General features: G+C 35.2%; 1 protein-coding gene across 3 annotated transcripts in view; it reads left to right on the forward strand.

Moving 5' to 3' along the window:
• EXOC6B (exocyst complex component 6B) overlaps positions 1–12,845 on the forward strand; it is a 533,613-nt gene that overhangs the window by 305,691 nt on the left and 215,077 nt on the right. For all 3 annotated transcript variants that reach the window (XM_006201563.4, XM_072937568.1, XM_072937567.1), the window contains one exon: positions 9,031–9,165. In XM_006201563.4, coding sequence (XP_006201625.1) covers positions 9,031–9,165 — 135 coding nt within the window. The remainder of the gene's footprint in view (positions 1–9,030; positions 9,166–12,845) is intronic.

Raw genomic sequence — 12,845 nt, forward strand, 5'->3', positions numbered from 1 at the left:
CATCAGGGCTGTATCCAAATGAATGGCAGTTCAAATACAACATACGGTACCCATTTTGCCAGCATGTCATTGATACCAAGGATATTGGCACTCAGACTCCTTGGTTAGCGTTAGACTCAGATTTTGTTTCTGAGATACATCAAGTGTATGAATTGTAAATTTTTCTTTATTAGCATGTAAGCCTGGGGATTTGGGATTGAGGAAACCTGAAAGAAAGGCAAACATCACATGTCTGTGGAAGCTTCTACAGTCTCACAAAGGGTGGAGGTATACCGTACATATGTTGAGAACAGTATCTTGGCAAACTGAAGATTTGGCGCATTGGCGTGAAGTCCTAAAATTTAGAACGATGTGAAGTTTCCTTTCTCTTAGAAACCCAGGTTGTGTGGGAGCCTCAACCTGCCACTTTATGGAAATTAGGGTGCCAAAAGTGAGAGCCTGGAGGAATTTTTTTCACAGGTAAAGGGCAAGGCTGTTGGCCATCTGTTTTGCCTATAAGAGGTAGTGTCATTTCAAAGTCAGTTGGTCTAGGAAAAACTGACATTTTTAGATCTCCATTGTCAAGGACTGTAATGAAAGGCAGTAAGTGGTTAATGATACTGACCCATAGGTAAAGACAGGTGGAAGCCAGGTGAGCATCTACTTCTGATTTTGGAGTGATCATTTCTTTCACTGTGTTGAGATTTTAAAATACTGTATTATGATATAGGACATTGGCAGTGATTGAATTCTACTTATAATAAACTTTTTTTTTTTTTTTTTTTTACAATTGAAAGTCACATTTTGCATTATTTAGGACGGCCCCCTCATTTTGCAGAGCTTCCTTTGTCTTGCCTGGTATAGAAATACTAGGTATTGCCTTTTTGTGTGTGAGAATAAGCTAACTTCTTTTTGTAATCAGGAACACTACAAAAAAGGGAAAGTTGGAGTGAAAATTCAGAAGTCTTCTTTCTTTTGTTAGAATAGATACTGTTCTCCTTTTCTGAGTTCCAAGTAGGACAGAGAATTTGCTACTATTTATTTTGTGAACTACTTCTGTATTATAACTCTTGTTATGATTCTTCTTACTCCATTTGATTTAGCAGTCTCTTAAAAAACCTTGGTATTTAGTTTATTTATTTTCTGTTGGTGTTGACTTGCAGTTATTGTGTTAGTTTCAGGTGTACCAAAAAAAAAAAAAGGCCACTTAAAACAAGTAGCATATCAGAGACATGGTGTGATGGAAACAGCTTTAGCCTCAGAAGATTCTGGACTTTAGGTGTGGTACTCATTTACTGTGGCATCTTGGGAGAAGATCTGACTCCTCAGTTCTTCCTTTTCTCTGACCCCCTTGTCCTTTTCAAGGGCACTGTACAGATGACGTACAGATAGGAAGAAGCAGTAAGAACTTATCAAAGAATTCCTGGCACCATTTCAGTAAATGCTAAATGCTATTTCTAAATCACCAGATCTTTTTAGGCAAATGTACTTTCATTATCAAAATCTTTGCGTATGAATGAATGAACACTCACACGCATTTATTTACTGTGGCTATTATGGTGGTGTGTATCTGTATAGACACACAATCAGCGATTTTTTTTCATCACCAACTAGTAAATCTTTGATAACTATTTTCCACTTCTCATGAAAGAGAAGACATTATATCATTCTTTATAGATAACTAAAGTGATTTCACATGTGGAATCATCAACGTTTGTGGAACATTCTATATTCTTCCAAGTCCATTCACAAATATCACCTCATTAAGTACAGTAGCATTTGAAGCAGGCTGTGCGTGTGTTATTATTCCCATTTTATAGAAGGCATAGTTAAAGGAAAATGCCTAAGCTAGCAGAGTGATAGAAATGAGACTTAAGTTTGGGTTATTTTTTTCCCATACTTACTCACTTTTACTTTAATGTACTGCTTTCCATATTGTTTTAATTATTTCATCATAATGAAGATAGAGATTTTTACAGGAGGTCCATAGTAACATGGAAATTTTTCTAGTTAACAGGGAGCAGGCATCCACTCAAATGATAGCAGTAGTATAAGCGCTCAGAACCCACAGAATCCTATTTCAGGTTGCCAGACGATATTTTTAGTGCTTAGAAGTTCCTACAAGCCAATGTCTGTCTGTCTGCCTGTCATGTTTTGAGGCTGTATGGTATCTCATCTCTTATTATTTTTTTCTTTCCATGTGCTCTCTGTATCCTGGCTCCCAGGCTTTTCCTGTGGCTCCTTCACTTTCCCATGTTGAGCCAGTCCAGCATTCCCTTTCAGTTCTCACACCTACTGTAACGTGAATGCCTTGTGTTCTCAGACATTAAGTGATGCTCTCTAGTTCAGTCAGCAGGTCCAGCTGTTTTCCTACGGCTGCTTCTTCCAGGTCTGTGAAGGGAAGGTCAGTTGAGCAGTACTTAAGAGTGTATGTTCTAAAGGAGACTGCTCGGGTTCCAGTTTTTGGCTCTCCCCTTAATAACCATTTTCTTGGGCAAATTCCTTGGATTTATATCTAAAATGGTGATAATAATAGCATATATTCCCTAGGATTGTTGTGAAGATTAAATGAACCTGTAAAGTGCTTTGAGTAGTGCCTGGCATATATAGCAAATACTCAATGCACATTGTCTGTTATTAAGAAAAAGGTCTGGGCAGGTAAACAGTGGTTGTCAGGGCTAGTACAGAGATGGATGTTTCAATTAAGAAAAGTCAGAAGTTAGAATAAGATATCTTAAGATAAATGATTTTTGAAATTAACTTCACAATATTTATTGAGTGCCTAGTGTATGACAGGCACTGATTTATGTCTTAAGGATAGATAAGTGATAACAACAAAAGAGATTTTTTGCTTACATTCTTGTGGCAGAAAACAAATAATAAATGACAAGATAAATAAGTAAATCATCTAGTGTGACGGAAGGTGGTGAATACTGTGGAGGTGTGGAGTGTTTGGGAACTCTTTTCAACTATTTTGAACTATACTAATGATATGTTTATTTAAATTAGAAAATTTAAAGAATAGAAATAGAGAAATTTCTGACAGTGATTATATGACAACTCTTTCAGGGAATTTTCTTTATTGAAGTACAGTCGATTGCAATGTTTTAGTTTCTCTTGTACAACACAATGTTCCAGTCATGCATATACATACATATATTCATTTTCATTTTTTTCATTAATGATTATTACAAGATATTGAACATAGTTCCCTGTGCTCTACAGAAGAAACTTTTTAAAAAATCTATTTTTACATATAGTGGCTAACATTTGTAAATCTCAAACTCCCAAATTTATCCCTTCCCACTCCCTTACCCCGGTAACCATGAGATTGTGTACTGTGTCTGCGAGTCTGTTTCTGTTTTGAAGTTGAGTTCATAGTGTCTTTTTTAATTTTAATTTTTTGGAATTTTGTTACCAAGGTAAGCAAAGAAATGAAGTGGTAGCTGGTGGGGGAAGTAGATTGATTAAAAGTTGCTTTTTTTTTTTTAATAGGAAGAGTGACAACATGTTATTTTTGATCAGAGTGAGTAATAAGTTGCAAAAAGTTGATGATGATGTAGGAGAAATGGGGAAATCTCTGGAGCAATATGCTTGAGTAGGAGAGAGAGTTTAGAATCTCATGCACAATTAAAGGGATAGGTTTTAGGTAGTGTAGGGTTCATCTCTGATAACAGATGAGCATCAGAGTATGTGGATGCAGCTGGCAGTGTTTGGATATACGTTATGGTGCCAGTCTCCAAATGGTCAGTTCTCCCAGTGAAAGAAAAGTCTTCAGCTTAAAGTGAGATCTAGAGCAAACACCGAGGTTTAAGGGGAGAGAAGGTATCTGTGAGTGTGTGGAAAAGTGATTAGTTCATGCTCAAAAATGCGATTGTTTCATAGCATTAAGTGCCCACTTTGGCTAGTAGATCTGAATTAAAGTGAGACTAGCCAGCGTGCTTATACATTTTCTTAAGCCATCATAAGTAGTAAGTCCATACATTGATATGAAATAGCTCCCAGGAATTTGGTATATTTTATACTCAATACTTTATTATTTGTATTAACATTTATGTTTAATTACTTGTAACATATTTATTATTTCTTTGATATGACATTGATGTTATTATTTCAGTTTGAAGGTGATGAAAGGTAGTAACTTTCCTTAAGGCCACCCAGCCAGTCAGTAATTTGGAAATAAGATTTGAGATAAGTTTTGATTTTCTTTTAAAAATAAGATTTGAAGTAAGTTTAGAAATAAGATTTCTTTGTTCTAAACCTTTGCTTTTGCACTACACTAATTTAAAATCACCAGTATCCTGGGGAGAAAGGAAATAAACCACCGATTTATTAATCTCAGAACATCAGAGAATTAGTTAAATTTGAAAGAAGGTTTTAAGATGAATCAAAAGACACTGTGCTTCTTTGTGAAGAATGTATTGATAGAAAAGCTTAAGCTATAAGTTGGACTAAAAAGAATTTATTACAGATGATAGAAATATACCTTGTCGACTGAAATAAAATGCACAACCTAAAAGTTGAGAGTTACGTCTTATTCAGTGGACAAACCTGAGGACTCAAGCCTGGAGCGCAGCCTCTCAGATCGCTCTCAGAGACTGTTCCACCCAGGCAAGGGAGAAGCCAGGATATAGAGGAGGGGTTTTTTGTAACAAAGACCACATAGTCCATTCATCAAAAGATTACTGTTAATTAAAGAAAACCAGATATCTCAAGTTAAGGAACTTAGTGCTTTTTTTATGTATGGGAAGGTGCAAAGGTCTGGGCTCATTGAAATCATTCCTCTGATATGCACGTAGCTATCTTGGGCCAGTATCTTGTTCTTTTCCACCTTGAGATCCCTCAGTGGGCAGCATTGGTAGTGGCTGCAGAGGCTGGGCTGCCTGCTTGTCTGCATCCTGAGTTTCCTCTGCTCACTCTCGGGAGGTGGGGGGGTAGAGGTAGTGGGTAGAGGGTGGCCATAACAGATGATGACTTGATGGACACAGCTTTCTTTGTTTATTGATGTGGCTGGCAATATTTTTCATTCATAATCTTCACATTATTTAAGTCCCTCCCAACTCAAGTGTTATTTCCTTAAGGAGGCCTATCTCAAAATAGCTCAGATCTACCATCACCATGTAACTCCTTACCCTCCCTTCTATTTGCAGTGCTCATTACCATCTGACATTATACTATGTGTTTATATATTGTATGTGTTTACCGTAATCTCCATGAGGCCAGGGACTTTGTCTTGTGTATAATTGTAGACATTAGTATCCCAGTTTCTTGGCACGTGGGAGTTCTTAATTAATGAAAGAGAGAAGAAAGGAAGTAGATAGGCAGGTTCTTATGGTAAAGTTAAAGAAATTCAGAGGTCCTATTAGTAACAGCATATTGAATATTTATATTTGTATGATTATGATCTGAATAAATGGCCAATGCTTTGCATTCACCCTTTATTTTTAACATAGTCTAGATTGATGACGTTATGGCTCTGTCCTGGGTTACTTATTTCCCACATACCATTTGTCTACATCCCCTGTTGTTAACAGCAATAATATTGCTAATATTATGTTAAAACATTTTATACATATGTCTTGTCACATACAAGCTTTGTAGTAGACCTTTGAATTTGGAACCAGTAATTCCAAATATTTTTGTATTTTAGGGATTTGCCTTGGAAATGGTATAAAATGAATAGTTGACACACCTTGCTGGGGTAAAATGAAGATAAAATTCCTTGAAGTATTAGGATAGCTTATTTTTGTGAATGAGAGCCGAGGCTACTATTTAGTTCTTGCAGATCAACAGCTGAGAGGAACTGGTGGTGTGGCGAGGGGTTATCTTCCTGGTTTGGATTAGACCACTTGGAGCTTCAGCGTACTGAATTCTCTGCTTTGGGAAACAAGATAATACTGATGCTAGTATAAGTAGATGTGTATACCCAAGAAGTAATTTTTAATTGGAAATTGACTCCTCTTGTAGTTTAGGGCTTAGTTTTGAACTGTTGAAGACATTTTCTTTTCTGGAGCTTGTCAAGAATATAAACATCTATCTGTGATCATTGATCAGACTCTGCTACCATGTTTGAAGCAGGGTTGGAAAAGAAATGACTTCCGCAGCCTAATCTGTGCCTTCCCCATTAGATTCTCTCTGATACCAGGAAAGAGAGACAGAAAAAAGTTCTGATTCTTAATGGTTTTTAACTTAAATGACTTCCGCCATTTAGTTGTGAGAGGTGTTTGCTTTATAGTGTTTTCTATTTTTGAACCGTTCTCATCGAATCTCACCTTATATAGGACATAACCAATATCTTAGTATGTTGTTAGCTCTGTGCCCTTGAAAAAATAAATACAGTTTGGATTGCTGCACTGATGTATTTTTGTAAGAGAGTGGGAAGTAGGGGTTAAAAATACCAAAGGAGCTCAAACTCTGATGGAAGTTGATATCTGAAATTGCTTCATTTCATCCTTAAGTTCAAAATTACCCCCAAAGCATCTGGCTTCACATTTGTAAATGCCCTTGTAAGGATTTTGGTTAGCTGTCATTCAGGAGTAGAGATCACTTAGACCTCATTAACAGACAATATTCCTTTTGAAAATGACATGGTATCTACAGTAATCCTAGAGTGTTTTAATAGTCTATTCTATGCTCAGCAATGAAACATTTCAAAAGTGACTGACAGCCAATTGATGTAATTCATGGTGATCTTTTGTGTTGACAGATCTTTAAAAAGTCATGGGAAATTACTACTGTGCCCAGTGAAGCCGCCTCCTTTTTTTTTTTAACTGCCAATATCCTGCAAAACACGACAATTTTCTCTTTGACTGCCACTGTTTTTTTATTTCTATAACATGACACGATTCCTCCTTATTATTAGGATTTCTTTTGATAGGTAGAATGTGTTCCCTGTAGGTAATGCTGATTTTTAAATAGAAATTTTTCAGTTCTCCAAATTAACTCTCTTACTTTTCTGAGTTCTGCATCGAGACAACTTTGCCAGTGGCCACCTTCCCACTCATGGAGAAGAGTGATTTAATGTAGACAGTTTAAATTTTTTATATGATTTTAGTCCTCCTCTGAAGAAGAAACATGTTGAAAGGAAGAAGTGAGAAATTGCTTTTTGGGGTGGATTTTTTCCTAAAGCATTCTACAGATAAAAGTCTGATGTTTGGGGGTAATTTTATGGGAGACAGTATCTGTGTCCAAAACTCTGAGTCTCCAAATTCAAACTGTTGAGTGAATGGAAAGGGCCTTGTCATGAATATGAACTTGTGTGATGAGTTGTGGGAAATAATACAGAGATTTAGCCTCGTTGTTGCCCTAACTTTTCATCTTTGCTGAAACTGCATCCTGGGTCTTTGACCTTTGTCATCATGTTTCAAAAGTAGCTGTTTTCTTCAGGTCTTTTGACTGATCCTTAAGGGGGTTGATGTTACCTTTGTCTTTACTCCAGTCTATTTCTAAAGTATTGTCATTACCAATTGACATTTTTTTAAAAGAGTGAACTGTGTGTTTAGTGCTGTGCTGGGTGCTGTTGAGATAAGAATGCACCTTCTGATTATAGTCCTACTAATATTTTTGTTTAATGTTCCACAGTATAATGCAGTGACTTCTACTGAAACATAATTCCATCTTTTAAACATTGTTTTGAACTATCATTTGATTATAAAAATGTATAGTACTTTTCTTCATCTTCAATTCCAGTTTCTCCCTTGTGTCTACCTGCTCTCCCCTGGCTTACTATCTCACTGGACTAAAGGAAGGCTTGAGTTCATCCATAGCCTTATACACCAAAGCTCTCCCTACCTGCCACAGCCCCATCACTAGATGTATTCTTGTGGAAATGAAGAGTTAAAGATGCAGAAAAGAAAGACAAAAAATGGTTCCATTATATTTTTTTCTTTATATTTCTTTTAGACTTGGGAGTATGAATAGCTTTTATAGTTGAAATAAGTAGTAAGTATCACTCCTTTTAAAATTTAATTTAATGTTTGTAAAGAGTAGAATCAAAGCATAGAGAAGTCTAGTTGGTGGCAGACCGTGAATCTGATAATTCTGCTTAATTTACATAGACATGCAGCATTCCACGGCTGCCATCTTTGCTTATGCCCAAAGACACTGTCAGAAGTCATTTAGATGAGTCCATAGTTTGAAGGTAGATGACTCGGATCTGAATCCTGCTTTTTATGTTATGTGATCTAAAAAAAAAAAAAAGCCTATTTTTGTTTTTCTTACAGTAGAATGGAAAGAATGATTATGCCCACTTACTTCTTTAGGTTGCTGGGAAGACAGTGTAAGAAAATAAACTATGAAGTGCTTTACAAACTTTAATTCTCTTCAGACAATAATAGTTTCTTCCTCATTCTTCTCTCAGGGTAATTTATAGATGACTTTGTGTTGTACCAGACTGTCTTTAAGGGTCTCTTCTGTAAGAAAAGGAAAATTATATTAACAAAAGAATACTTAATCTTCACAGTAACTCTGTGTTAAAGAAATTATTACTAACATTTTATAGGTAAATAAACAGACTTAGAAAAGTGAAGAATCTTTCTCAATATCAATAATTTTTCAGTACTTAATCCCTAGTTTCTCTGACTTCAGTGCTCATGTTCTTTCTTCCATAAACTAATGTAGTTAATATACTATAATCTATTCCAACATTTCTCTGTTTTTGGTGCCTAATTTTGACATTTCATTATGCCATTTCAGTCATTCTTGTTCCTTTAGTGAATTTGTTTATTTCATTCATTTGGCAATTATTTATTGCCAGGGACTATGCTAAACATCTTTAGTTTTTGATCTTAGTCTAGTCTTTTTTTTAATTTTTATTTATTTGTTTGGTATAGAAGGAAGCTAGTTTAAAATAATGACAGTTGCTCCTACAGTAGTGAGAAATACAAGATGCTTTAGAAAGTCAAGAAAGGCTTCATAGAGGAAGTGCTTTAACATACGCTTTGCAGGACACAGATGGCCTCTGTCATCATACCTTTTGTTTTTCTTGTATCAGCACATTCATCCTGGGGTGAATAATCAAATGGCTCTTAACATGTTCTTGCTGTTTTCTAGCTTGTCCAGATTATTATCAACACAACACACCTGGAGAAATCCTGTAAGTACTTGGAAGAATTCATCACCAACATCACTAATGTGCTTCCAGAGACAGTCCACACCACCAAGCTCTATGGCACGACAACTTTTAAGGTGAGAAGTCCCTGCATGACTGTAGAACTACTTCTGGTGTGCTGGGCATTCTACCTGACATGGCTTTGTTTCTCCCAAGATGACCATTCATACATAGTCTTGAGAATAAGTACTTATTTCCTTAGGAAAACAAATACCAATGCTAATTTTGGGGTATTTAAACTAAAAATGTCTACAACAGTGTCTACTGATCTTCCTTATGTTTTGCATATGAAAATGGCTATTTCTTCAGTTGACCATCTGGCAGTCAAGAATTCTTAAGTATGGTCTAGATAATAGTGGTTGTAGCGGAAATCAACATCAATTAAAATGCTTTATTTAGCATCATCTCTTCTCTATGTCCTGTGTCCAGTTTTTTTTTTCTTTTCTTTTCTAAACTTACTTTTTAGGGAGGAATTTCTGTCCCTTGCTATTGTAGTTAGCAATTTTATAATTATCCCACAGGGTTACAGCACTAGTTTTGATCCAGTGTTGGTTCAAATGGAAAAAAATGATGTGAAAAAAGAATTAATAGCAGATAAGTTTCTGGAGAATAAATGCCTTAATATTAAAGAGCCCTAGGAGACTCCTTTATATTGCCATGTGAGTTTTACATAAATATTAAGGAGAAAAAGTAACAGGACAACATCTTAAACACTAAAATGGTACGTTCTGACATAAAGACAAATATGAATGTTTTGTGGGGTTTTTTGTTTGTTTTTATTTGCTTATTTTAGTTTTGAAACAAATCTGTGTCACCCTTTTGAAATTCAGAAGTTGATGTTAGTTGTAAACTTGTAGGTTTGAAATCATGATTTATTTCCACTGATAGCTACTTTTTCCTGTCATTTTATCCTCTTTCCTTATTTACTGGTACCTTCCCTTGAGAGTAGATTTAAGAGAAGAAATTAAATTTGATTCATATAGCTTATTAGATTTTATGAAATTTAAAAGTTATTGGTGTGATCTGTTCTTTTTCTGTTGTAAGAAAAAAGAATGAAAGACCCTGGCCAAAGCAGTCTTGAGAGAGAAGGACAAATCTGGAAACATCAACACTTCCTGATTTGAAATTATATTATATAGCTGTAGAAATCAAAACGGTATGGTTTTGGCATAAAAACAGACACATAGAGCAGTGGAACAGGTTAGAGAGCCAAGAAATAGACTCACGCATAGATGGTTAATTAATTTATGACAAAGGAGCCAAGAATATACAAGGCAGAAAGGATAGTCTTTTCAATAAATGGTTTCAGGAAAACTGGACAGTCACATGTAAAAAGAATGAAACTGGATCCCTGTCTTACACCATACACACAAATCGACTCAGAATGGATTAAAGACTTGAACTTAAGACTGAAATAATAAAGCTCTTAGAAGAAAACATAGTGGGTAACTTCTTTGACATTGATCTTGGAGGTGATTTTTTGGAGTTCGCACCAAAAGCAAAGGCAACAAAAGCAAAAATAAGCAAGTGGGACTGCATCAAACTAAAAACCTTCTGCACAGCAAAGGAAACCATCAACAAAATGAAAAAGCAGCCAATGGAATGGGAGAAAATGTATGCAAATCATGTATCTGATATAGAGGTTAATATCTAAAATACATAGAGAACTCATACAATTCAGTAGCAAAATACCAAATAATCTGATTAAAAAATATTCAGAGGAACTGAATAGATATTTTTCCAAAGAAGACACACAAATGGCCAATATGCAAATAAAAAGATATTCAACATCACGAATCCTCAAAGAAATGCAAATCAAAACCAGAATGAGACATATTACCTCACACGTGGTAGAATGGCTACCATCAAAAAGACAAGAGATAACAAATGCGGGCAAGGTTGTGGAGAAAAGGCTACCCTTGTATGCTATTGGTGGGAATGTAAGCTGTTACAGCCACTATTGAAAACAGTTTGGAGGTTCCTCAAGAAATTAAAAATAGAACTACCGTATGATCTGGCACTTTTGCTTCTGGGTGTATATTCAAAGCAGTAGAAATCATTATTGTGAAGAGTCATGTATACTTTCATGTTCATTGCAGTATTAGTCACAATAGCCAAGATATGTAAATAATCTACGTGTCCATCAACAGGTGGATGGTTAATGAAAATATTACATATATTCTCCATATGTGTGTGTATGTATATATATGTGTGTGTCGATGTATATATGTGTATGAATATTATTCAGCCATGAAAAATAAGGAAATTCTGCCATTTGCAACATTGTGTATGGACATTGAGGGCATTATGCTAAGTAAAATTAGCCACAACAGAGGACAAATACTGCATGGTATCTTTTATATGTGGAATCTTAAAAAAAAAAAGTCACTAATACAACATTATAAATCAACTATACTTCAATTAAAAAAAAAAAAAGGTCAAACTCATCAAAACAGAACAGAAAAGTGGTTCCCAGTCACTGTGGGAGTACGTTTGGCAATTGAGAAGTTGGTAAAAGATTGCAAACTTTCAGCTATAAGAGGAATATGATCTGAGGATCTAATGTAAAAACATGGTTTCTATAGTTGATAATACTGTATTGTAAAACTGAAATTTGCTAAGAAAATGAAACTTAAATATCCTTACCAAAAAAAGAGTGAGATGATAAATGTGTTAAATAACTTGAGATGGGAATCCTCTCAAAATATATATGCATATCAAGTCACCACAATGTATATTTTAAATATATTATAATATTATTTTCAATTGTTCCTCAATAAAGCTGGAAAAAAGGGGAAAAAAATGAGATGTTTAACCACAAAACGTTCTCTACGTATGTATGTGATTAGGTCAGCTGCTAGATGAGTTACATATTCATGGTGTGATTGTTTCGAATTACCTACAAAATTACTTAAAACAAAATTATACATGATATTATATTGTGTTATTACTTGTAAACTTTTCAATAATGTTAATATTGACACTCTTTTAGTGAGGAAAAAGACTTATTTAATGAAGAGACTTTAAGTATAAGTATGAAAATATAACAAGAGCTTTAAGAATTTCAGGATGAACTCAGACAATTTAATAGGAATTGTAAGGACTCTTAAATATTAGCATTATTATGGATCATACGTAATAATTTTATCAAAAAATATTTCCACATGATTTCCAAAGCCAAAATCTCACCAAGGAAGGTATGGAAGGGGCTCTAGTTGAGTGCTCAGTATTCAATAGGATTTAGGGACTTAGAATGTGAGGTTCATTTATACTTGTCTGTCATATGGGAAATATGTAATATGTACTGTTATTTTTCCTCTAACCCATTGCAATTTTCTTGTTTCAAGAGCTTTTCAAATTACAGTCAGAAATCCTCCCAAAGGATGGCTTGTGTATTTTGTTGTTGCTGCAGCATTGTAATTGCTGGGGGAAAATTAAAGGCAGACAGGAAGCCATAGGGGTTGGGCAGTGAGTTAAATACTTAGCAAAGGAGAAGTTCTGGAGACCACTAAAGGTCATGTTGACAGCGCTTATTGGAAACACTGATTACTTAAAACACACTGAAAGTTTATTTTTACCAGGACTGTTTCAGACCAGCTAACCCAGATCTCAGTATAAACATGGCAATTATAACAGCTACATATTGTGTATTTTCCTAAGCTACTGTTTCCAGAAAACTTTCCCTTGCAGATGGAAACCTTTATGCTGAAAAGGGGGCAAAAACAAGCAAAGGTCGTCGAGATATTTCCTTGCAGAG

This window comes from Vicugna pacos, chromosome 15 (genome assembly GCF_048564905.1).
Source record: "Vicugna pacos chromosome 15, VicPac4, whole genome shotgun sequence".
NCBI classification, from domain to species: domain Eukaryota; kingdom Metazoa; phylum Chordata; class Mammalia; order Artiodactyla; family Camelidae; genus Vicugna; species Vicugna pacos.